The sequence below is a fragment of the Rosa rugosa genome, chromosome 1, assembly GCF_958449725.1.
Source record: "Rosa rugosa chromosome 1, drRosRugo1.1, whole genome shotgun sequence".
Classification (NCBI taxonomy): domain Eukaryota; kingdom Viridiplantae; phylum Streptophyta; class Magnoliopsida; order Rosales; family Rosaceae; genus Rosa; species Rosa rugosa.
Genome location: NC_084820.1, coordinates 31,851,334 through 31,862,047, shown reverse-complemented (window position 1 = coordinate 31,862,047; position 10,714 = coordinate 31,851,334). Strand labels below are relative to the sequence as shown.

Below are 10,714 nucleotides of genomic sequence, written 5' to 3'. Positions count from 1 at the left end.
ATTCTCCCTAATATGAAAACAATTCTTAAGCAGACAAAGCACACAGTCACACACAACAACAAAAAATTCAGCATATCAAAAATAGCAAAAACAGTCACTTGCACTCATCTTATGTGATATGTCCACCTCTTTTGCGCTCGATACGAGGACATTTTCCCAAATTTGAGTAAATGGACATTTTCCCAAACAAAAAAGCTTGTGAGTACTCAGTTATTCACTATGGTTAATAAGGAGCGATTCTAATAAGGACCACTAAAATGAGGACTTTTGTGTTAGACCCACTTTTCGATTATATTTCCGCAAATTAACCGTTAGATGTTTAGATATTTATATGTAGATCATTCATGCAATTTTTCACCAAAATTGAAAATCATTAAGACATTCATAATCGTGATTTATCAGTTATGAACATGAAAGATTCATGTTTGACAGATTTGGTTCATCCATTGATTCGATCTAGTACGATCCGCAATTTAGATGAAAATTTTCAGAAGTGATCGACTCATGTATACGTCAACATTTAACGGTTAATTTACCGTAATGTAATAAAAAAGTCAGTCTTCTAAACCGTTGATTATAAAGCGTTTAACTAATCTCATTGGAGGGGCTCCCATGGTTAATACTCACACGGTCAAATAGCGATGCCGAAATAAGTTCTCTTTCTCGAGTCTTGGGTCACTCTCTTCATCCCGGTAGCATCATCAAAGCACTTCTTAAGCTCACAAAGCAGCTATGGCAGCCTCGGCTTCACCTCCGCCGCCTCTCGATATCTTAGTTCGAGGGCCTGAAGGCTTCTCACTCTGGAACGGGCCCCCGTTCAGCAACGGCCAACCCGGTATCAAGCTCGAACACAAAATCGCTTGCTCCACTACCAAATTCAGTGACGATGGATCGAGGCTCATGGTGCTCAAACCCGATTCCGTCATCACCATCTACGATTGCCGAAGCTACGCCGAGATTAGGTCTTTCCAAGTCCCCAACCTCACCGCCGCCGCCTTGTCCCCGCGTGGCACTTTTGTTCAGACTTTCCAGAAGTCCTCAACGCCGCAGAACAAGAATGTGACCCTGTGGAACGTCGACACCGGAGAACCTGCTTACGATCAATTCCAGAAGAGTATAACCAAAACGAATTGGTAAGCAGTTCGGAATTTTACGATGTATGTGCAATGCTGTTTTGTGGGGAACTAATTGCGGAGTTTGTTTGTGCTGTTTCAGGCCCTCGGTTAGGTTCAGCTCCGACGAGGCTGTTGCGTGTAAACTTGCGACGAATGAGATACAGTTTTTTGATGCTGCAGACTTCTCGAAAGGAGTTACGAATCGGCTGAGAGTTCCTGGAGTTGCTGCAGTTGAACTCTCTAAGGCACCTGGCTCCCATGTGGCTGCATTTGTCCCGGAATCAAAGGTTTGTAGGAACTTCTTTGGGAACTATGTTTTTTGTTATGGGTTATGGGATTATTATGTGAAATGCAGCTTTATTTTGAAAATGCTTATTCTGGAAATGTGAGAGTGCATCCCTCATTTATAAGGTGTTTTTGGATTTCGGAGATTTTGAATGGGTGGCATACTATTACTGGCATGTCATTCATTTAATAGCTGATATAAATACTGCTTCTATGTCACATAATACCCCATGCTTAGTCCCTTCTTTTGTTTTGGTTCAGTCACATTATCAAGTTCAATATTCTTTCCATGCAGGGGATTCCTGCCAGTGTCCAGATATTTGCCACTGGAAAAGATTTACAGAGTCAACCTGTTGCTCGAAGGAGTTTCTTTCGATGTTCATCAGTGCAACTGAATTGGAATAATGGCTCAACTGGGCTTTTAGTTGTGGCGCAGTCAGATGTTGATAAAACCAACCAAAGTTACTATGGGGAATCAAAGCTAAACTACTTGACAACAGACGGAACCCATGAAGGACTTGTACCTCTTCGTATGTTCCAAATACTAAACCCAAGTCAATTTTTAAATGCCCACAGCCTAATTTTCCTTGGTACTTGACAGGTAAAGAGGGGCCTGTTCATGATGTTCAGTGGTCATACTCTGGATCAGAGTTTGCTGTAGTTTATGGCTGTATCCTTTTTTTTCTTAGTCTTTGAGATGTCTTGAAGAGATAACTTATAAGACACTTATCCAGAGAGTCGCAATGTTTAATACATATTGTTAATGTCAAAACCAAGCACGCATGAAAAGTTTCAGTTCATGTCGTTTTTAGGCATATTCATTGCAACTAGTGATTGGACAATTGAGGTAAATTTCAGTTTGATTTATTTTAAATTATTTTGGACAAATCATCAGTCTAGGATGATAGAATTAGTTATTAAGTTTATATAATCAAGAAAGGATGGTATGCTTTACCACCAAGTCCATCAGCATTTTTTAAACTTTTTGAGTAGGGCTCTGCTGGTGCATCATTCTTTCTGAACATATTCCATGCATTATAGAGACTCTTCAGAATCATTGTTATTGGTAGAACTCTCATCAGTGCAAGATTTTCACTATTCAGGTCTGAATGCTACTCGCTATGTGATTCTTTTAATATTTGTTTGTATATTTATCTTCAGCTTATCATTTAGTGTAATGCTTTCGCAAATGTTTATAATTTGTTTAGTTCCTTGAACTACAATAGTTATGCCTTCTAAAACAACCGTGTTTGACAAGAAGTGCAATCCTCTTCTTGAGCTTGGAACAGGCCCGTACAATACTATCCGATGGAATCCAAAGGGAAAATGTATCCTTCAGAATTGTCTCTTTCATCTTGAGAACATTTACTTTGTGAACTTGAAATGGCTCATTCATATTCCTTTTGACTACACAACATGTCTCTATTATTTATAGTTTTAAAAAATCAGTTTCTGAGTAGTGCTTTGTTCTCATTCTTATTTGGTAGTTTTGAGTAAGGTAGGTAACTTGTAGACACATTAAAAAGAAAAAGAAAAAAGTGAGCACATGAATGGGTTAAAACGGGGGACCACCAAGCCAAGAGCATATCATGTTTTGATTATTCTGTGTTATGAGGAGAAAATGAAAATCTATATGTTGGCCTTAATTTTGTGTTTGCAGTTCTGTGTTTGGCAGGCTTTGGTAACTTACCAGGTGATATGGTATGTTAACATGTTGTTTTAAATGTTACTAATATTTTGTATTCGATTCTTCTCCCTGTTGTTGATTTTATTCTTCCAAAGTAATTTCCTTTCAATTATTATATTCATTAGGCCTCCTTTGCCTCTTTTCTGTCAGTCAACTTAATCAGTTACTAAATTGTGGTCGGTTAGTAACTTTTGGAATATCTATCTCAATGTCAAATCAAGTTGGAAAAGCAATTCTGACACTTGACACAATAAAAACTTTAGCAAATCAAACTCTTGCAAGCATGCCAGTTTCTTCTCCTGTATCTGAAACTTGTTTGTACACTATTAAATACTTTCAACTTTATTACCTGAGCTATAACAACTAAACGCTACAAGGTATGATGTATTTTAGTCAAAACCTTTACTAGCACTATGTGTAAACTTGTGACTGAACCTAGAACTGTGTAGTGGCTAATCTTCACAGAGTCTAGCTTTTAGGAATAAGGCAAGTAGAAGTCGCGTTTGTTACTGCATTAACCACACCTTTATTGTAGAACTCATCAATGACTAAAAAACGTCTATCATAAAAACATCCATGCATCTTTGAGAATGAAAGACCAGTAGACCACCATAGGAAAACCAACTGGCCTGGGTGTTTCTTTAATTCTTTCAAAGATCACACTCCTAATCTCCTTTACAGAGACGTTTTCATCCAAGAAGCCTTACTTTAACAATCCATTCCAACCATCAATTTTTGCATGCTCACATTTTATTTCTCAGGTACAATATCTTATGCAAGAAGCTCATCATATGTTATTTTTACAAGCTTTCCTTGTGCATATACTCATGATGGTCTCAAATCTTCCTTATGATTTCCGAAGTTAATCTATAGTTTGTTTACCATAGGCATTTTGGGACTACATAGAGAAAAAGCAGCTTGGAACAACCAAGGCCGAATTATCTGTGACAAGCGAATGGTCTCCAGATGGACGCTATTTCATGACTGCCACGACTGCTCCAAGACTACAAGTTGACAATGGGTATGTTAACCTTTTTGCTACTAATATGGAGAAATGAGGGGTTGGCATAAGGGTCAAGCATCTAGTGGTTCACTCAATTGAACTAATTAAGTGCAATAAAATTATGCTTTTGGCATTTGTGGCTCTTGTTCAATTGACTACTGATCTACAAAGTAAATCTTGATATTATAAACCAGTTGCCTTTGTACTAAATTAAATTGGATTGGATTGAATCTTGAATTATTCATTAATGAATACAGCAAGCATGGTAAGATTTACCATGTCATTGTTATGTTGGTGTGTATGGACATGCTATCATGTGGGATATATCTAGAGTATGATGGTCTGGTTTAAAGAAATATAATTACCAGTAAACCACTTCACATTTCTTTTACTTTTCTGAAGGATTAAGATTTTCCACCACAACGGTTCATTGTTCTTCAAGAAGATGTTTGACAAGCTGTTCCAGGTCAGTATTGATGGTGGCCCTCCTTAAATAGAGTATGACTGAGTCTTTTGTTTTATGCATACTTCCTTGATTTCTTTCTTCTCTTTTGGAACCTTTTTATTTATTTTTTTTTTTTTTTCAGGCTGATTGGAAACCAGAATCACCTGATAGGTTCAGTGACATTTCAGAACTTGTCAAGTCCTTTGAATCAATAAAAGTTGATGACGCCAAACCTCAAGGTTGGTCTCATTTGATCAGTGATTGTGGATTTGGATTTTTTACATGTATGTAATTCGTTTCCTGAGAAACTTGGGTTCAAATTATCAGGAGAAAGGTCCAAATCTTCCCAAACCTCTGCAAAAGCCAGCCCTAACAACCCACCTGCACAAAAGCCTGCTGCATATCGCCCCCCACATGCTAAGCAAGCTGCTGTCGTTCAGGCAGAGGTATAGATGATACATATTGGTCTTCTTGATTTTTGTTGCTTCATGGGTGATGTCATCGTACATATAGACATCTGTTCTAGGAAAACCTTCTACTACTAGTATTATTATTATTTCTATGTGGAATGATTTAATTGCTTGATTGGATGCTGATTGTTTCACTGATTTTGTTATGCAGCTGTTTGGAGGGACCTCATCAGAGTACGTAAATGCATATTTAAATTATTTCTTCTCTACTTAATAGTTCCAATTTTCATACAGTTTATTCTAATAATGCTTCTCCATGTTACATAATGAAGAACAATGAGCAAGAATGCATTGCGAAACAAGAAGAAAAGGGAGAAACAAAAGGAGAAGAAGGCTACCGAGGGTGCCAATGATAGTTGACTGCAGAATTTTTTTCATCTTCTTCTGCTGGCTACTTTATGCCTTCTGCAGCAAAATAGGTATGTTCTGCAGCGAAGTGGATTGAGGGCTGGATTTTCCTACAATTACCATCCTTAATTAGGTCGGAGATCATAATTGTTCCTTAAGGACTAGGATACTGTTCTGGTAAAGCTGTAACTTTATGGTGGCAATGACCGAGAGCTAGTGATATCAAAGTGATGCAGCTTATACAACAAATTATCTTTACTACATACTGGGAGTTGATCTTTAAGCAACGTCAAAGATGATACAATGACATTTTGGTTTTAATAGTGTACCCTTATCTGAATTAAGTATTACAGTCCAACAGTAATCTAGTTAGATGGGAATGAAAAAAATGGTTAGTTTCTTTTAAGGGCCTAGACTCGTAGCTCAATTTTTACAGAAAACACTCAGTCTCTCACTCACTCCACCATATGTAATCACTCACCTCATTTACAAGCAAACTATTATTTCTAGGATCCAATAAGTATGAAATTACAAAATGTGCCACTCTCTCTCTCTCTCTCCCCCCTCGTCAGAGGTGGCCTTGGATTTGAAAGACAACAACCACCAACAGAGGAAGAGGATCCACAAAGGGTACGAGCGTCGCCGGAAGCAGCTCCACGATCTCTGCGCTGCCGTCAAGTGTTTAATGCGTTGAGGAATACGACCGTTATCTTCAAAATAGTATGAACTTCTTTCAAAATCTCTTTGTTGAAGGTTGTAGTATTTAGAGTCATAGTCTTCGCAACCTAGTAATTATCAAATAATTTCAGTTTCGGAGCTCATCAATGCGGAGGACAGAACTTGGAAGCAGGAGCTATACTTTAAAATTTGTTTTCTAAGGAGGTAATGACTCACATCCTTTGTATTAATTTGACTTATTGTTGTGTTAGAGACCGGTTGAGATGGAAACTTGAAAGGATGGGTTTCTTTTTGTTAAAACCACCGATTGGATAGCTCGAGATTACGTGCTTGGGAGTATACTTTTTTCTACGTCTCTTTGTGGCTCGTGTAGTTTGCTATGAAAAACTTTATGGAATACCAAAATCTCTGGCAAGGTTTCAATTTGTACGTATATAGAGAATCTGCCACAATATGCTTCCACAAGAGTTTGAGTAGAAGAGGGAATTCTGAAGACTAGGGTTGTTTACTGTGCTCTCATCAGTTTCAAACGGTGGAATATGTTTTATGTGGCTGTTCATTTGTTCAATATCAAAGAAAATTCTCATTGTTTCTCCCTTTACTCTCAAGTTGCATATCACATCTTCTTTCAGTTTCAAGAAATGGATGCTTGAACAAGCTTATTCATTATCCACTGAAAATTTGGCCAAACTAATCCGAACTGATTCTTTCAGACCTGCTCTTGCTATTATTGTAAGCACTATGGCTTGGTTTAATGTGTACAAAACAAGCAAATAAGGTTTTTGGACGTCAGTCTTTGCCGCAGTAGAAAGGGGTTCAACATTGGTGCCCTCTTATAACTGGAATTCTGAAATTGAAGATGGATGGAGTGTTTATGCCTTCGATGGAGTACAAAAATAACTGTACCCTCTCAAAAATGAAATTCTATTTGTACGAACATAAAAAAAGAACTTGCATCTATATAACTATTGGAAAATGTACCAAATAATTGTTGATAGATTTTGTCAACAACACAAAAGTACCAATAATATGTAGTTATTGGTAGTTTGGTACATTATAAAATAAGTTTTTTCTTAACTTACAACATCGTACCAATTAAACGCTACAGGTTAAATTTGTACTTGTATTGTGAAGTCCTGTTGAGGAAGAGTCATTGTGAAATTGTATTGTAATATCGAAACTTTCCTAAAGAAATTTTCGGTAAAATATACCTTCAATGGATTAGGAGTCAAGATTTTGACCTTCTATAGTGTGCTTAATTAGTGTGAATATCTAATATATGTTACTATAAAAATACAGTCATATATGAACCTAAATATTCCTTACTATAAAAAGTTAACTAGCTATAGTCAATATATTTAATTTCCTTTCAAGTATAGAAAGAAATATGTTTTTTTTTTTTAAATGAGAAAGAAATATGTTTTAATCTTTGTATTTATGTGGACTCTCTCTAATAACTTGTTATAAAAGCCTCAACAATTTGATGGCACCATCACCAAAGAATTAATTTTCTCTCACACACAAACATCATGGCGGCTGATAAATCAATCAAATTGACCATCTATTCCATCATCTTCATAGCCCTCTTGGCTCTTACTGAATGTATGTAAAAGTGTCCGCCTATGCTAATTGGTCATGTTATTGTCGTTCTCGTTCTTCTTACTGATTTAAGAGTATTTGATTTTTCTGTTTTCTTTTTTGGTATGATATTGACAGGCGGTGAAAGCAGTACGCTTGGGGCTACTAGCAGCATGGAGAAGATACATGTTGGTAGATTGTTGGTAGGAGCTCCAGCTCCAGAACTCACAATACATACTTGTGATGCACAATGTAAATCGGTAAAAGATTGTCATACCTGGTGTTGTTGGCTCACGGGAAAGGAACATTGCTATAAAACTGAAGAGGAGTGTAAACGTATATGCGTACCTGGCCTTTTCTAGTCACAAACAACATAGATCAAGATTAGACTTGTACTGTTTCGCTTTTAACTAATCATGATCTCTAGAAATGAAATAATTTACTTGTGCATAGCACAATGTAACTGAATGATCGCTATAAATGAATCAAAATGTTTCGCTAGTTTTTTATACTCCAATCTATATGGTTAACTGTACTTAAATGTCCCATAAACTACTCACTAAATGAAAGTACTCACCCGTAATAAAGTTTTTTTTTTTTTTTTTGGGTCATTGACCCATAGCACTAAAATGGGATAAAGTTAGCCCACTTACACCATTAAGAGATTTTTATTCACACTAACCCAATTTAACAGCTAAAATGACGATTTTGGGCTCCAAAAGTTAAAAATTACAAATTGCCACTCACTCTCGCTCATCATCGATATATATATATATATATATCTCTCTCTCTCTTCCCCCCCCTCTCTCTCCCGGCGATTTCTACTTCTTCTTATTCTCTCTCTCTCTCCTCCCTCTCTCTCTACCGGCGACTTCTTCTTCTCTCTCTCTCTGCCGGCGCTGACTTCTTCTTCTCTCTCTCTCTAGGGTATTTGCCGAAGGCTCCGGTGGTGTACACGGCCGTGTCCGACCCGGGAATCATAACAATCCGCAAATTCCAAGCTACCAGCTGTACGTCTATGGCCAGTGCGAGCCGCCGGCTTTGATAGCTATGCATATGCCACTGGAAATTGGCGCGCATTGATGCCCAGATCTGGTCAAAATTGCAATTTGACTAGCAAAAATCACTATTTATCAAAAAGAAGAGAATTCTCCATAACCAAAAAGAAATGTCTTAATCTGGGCTGCATCTTTCCGATCTTACATCAGGTGTATATATATAACAAATGGACAAGTTGAAATCGATGTATTATTTAATGGGTTTTTGTCCATTAAATAATACATCCCACTTACCCCATTAAGTGGTGAGGGTAAAATAGTCTAAAAAAAAAAAAACAAAAATTAATTGGGTATTAGGGAAGACTTTGTTAGAGTCTTTATGCGTAAGGGAGAATTAAAAAAACTTAATGAGGTAAGTGGGATAAATGACCCTAAAATTAGGGTAAATGGACAAAAACCTTTTTTTCTTCTTCAAAAGTTCATGGTTTGTCTTCAATAGATATAAAAGAATTTAAAAAAATGATTAACTTCACCCCATGCACTGATTTGCCAAGAACACAGCAAAATGAGGTTGCTGGCCTCACTTGGGCTCATAATCATTTTTCAGCGGGTTGAATTGCATAGATTTTGTCACAAAAGTCTTGTTGCAAGCTAGGGAACTAGATCTTCCATTTAGTATACCCACATTTGAATATCATTTATTTGATTTGGGGTATTGCTTGATCCACAATTCTCCAATAGTTTTAAATGAAGCTCACTTTTCATTTTCCTAATAAAAATTTTCTTTCAAAAATTTCATTATTTGTCTTCAATAAATCTAAATTTTTTTTTTTTTTAAAAAAATTAAGCTCATCCCCTGCACTCATTTTCCCACAACACGAGAAGATGAGGGTTGTTGGCCTCACTTGGGCCCATCATCATTTTTCAGCGTGTTACATTGCATGAGCTTAATTTGTTCCAAAAATCTTGATGCAAGCTAGAGATCTAGGTGTTGCACTTAATACACCCACATTTGACCATCATTTTGTTATTATTTTCCATTGCTTGATCCACAGTTCTCCAATATAGGCATTGGAATGGTGCTCATTAAAGTCATGTTCATTCTCCATATCGACACTAATGAACTCAATCTTCAAATCAAATCGAGACAACAAAGCTTTCTCTAAATGCTTGGGCAGTGAGTTTCCATTAGTCGTCTTCGACCATGTGTGGCCTGCACTAATGAACTCATTAAACACTGCAAGTTTTGTATCTGCATTTGACATGTGTGGCCTTCTCTCGTGTTCCTTTTTGGTGGAAGCTCTGCTATAGCACGAAAAGAAGAAACAATCTCCTCTTCCCTTGAAATAATTTCACCATCAACCACATTGGCAACTACTTCGTCCATCTGAAGGACACCGCCATCTTTAATTAGCACTTTTCGAAACCAAACAATTCATATTGACAACTAGACAATGATCACTAATTGATATTTTTTCAGTGATTAGCACCATTAGAATGACTCCAGAGCTAAATACATATGCCTTTTCCTTTACATTTCCATGCAAGAAACATTCGAGAGCCTAATAACCTTGGATTCTCTTTGGATGGGAAAAAGGTGAGAATGATTTATCTCTTGACGAACTCAGATGAATGAGGCCAAAATCAGCAACTTTAGCACTAAAATCATCTCCAAGTAAATGTTGGATGGCTACAATTCCATGTGAACAAGTTTTTGGTTAGCATATTTGTGGACGTGCTCAACCCCTCTTGCAATGTTTATGGTAATATTGAGCCTTTTGACCTAATTAAGGGGTTGCATCCCTTCATCCAATTGAACAGATGTTTTCCAACGGTACCTTGAGACATATACTCATACAATCGGATTAAGTGTTCAACATCTTGATAATATCTCATGAAAGCAACCAAATTCGCATGCCTCACCAAATTAAGGACTCTAATTTCAAGGTTAAAGTCTTTTAGCACCTTAGCATTCAACAGACCATATTTCTTCATCTCAAATTGTCACGCCCCGATCTCTAATACATATGAGATCAGAAGCTATGACAAATATTTACCACAAGAAAGGCAGAAGAAGGTAACTGAATTAAAGCAGAAGAAACAAATA

The 10,714-nt window shown here is 37.0% G+C and overlaps 1 protein-coding gene across 2 annotated transcripts; it reads left to right on the top strand.

Moving 5' to 3' along the window:
* Positions 1 to 608: 608 nt before the first annotated feature.
* On the top strand, positions 609 to 5,674 carry LOC133724665 (uncharacterized). 2 transcript variants are annotated; one of them, XM_062151444.1, is made up of 12 exons: positions 612 to 1,133; positions 1,216 to 1,402; positions 1,696 to 1,930; positions 2,002 to 2,070; positions 2,627 to 2,728; positions 3,061 to 3,101; positions 3,975 to 4,108; positions 4,493 to 4,556; positions 4,678 to 4,774; positions 4,863 to 4,981; positions 5,157 to 5,179; positions 5,278 to 5,674. In XM_062151444.1, the coding sequence occupies exons 1-12, from the start codon at positions 733 to 735 to the stop codon at positions 5,363 to 5,365; spliced, it is 1,560 nt and encodes a 519-aa protein (XP_062007428.1). In that variant the 5' UTR covers positions 612 to 732; the 3' UTR covers positions 5,366 to 5,674. The 2 variants fall into 2 exon arrangements, 1 of the variants encoding a protein (XP_062007428.1); XR_009853875.1 differs by lacking the exons at positions 5,157 to 5,179; positions 5,278 to 5,674 and having other exon boundaries at positions 609 to 1,133; positions 4,493 to 4,588; positions 4,863 to 4,896.
* The last annotated feature ends 5,040 nt before the right edge of the window (positions 5,675 to 10,714 follow it).

What these genes read in the sequence shown, in the direction of transcription:
- LOC133724665 (XM_062151444.1), top strand. Translation starts at nt 733, where the DNA reads ATGGCAGCCTCGGCTTCACCTCCGCCGCCTCTCGATATCTTAGTTCGA. An exon ending in AGTATAACCAAAACGAATTG is followed by an intron (nt 1,134 to 1,215) that starts GTAAGCAGTTCG and finishes GTGCTGTTTCAG; the next exon opens with GCCCTCGGTTAGGTTCAGCT. An exon ending in GTTTGCTGTAGTTTATGGCT is followed by an intron (nt 2,071 to 2,626) that starts GTATCCTTTTTT and finishes GAACTACAATAG; the next exon opens with TTATGCCTTCTAAAACAACC.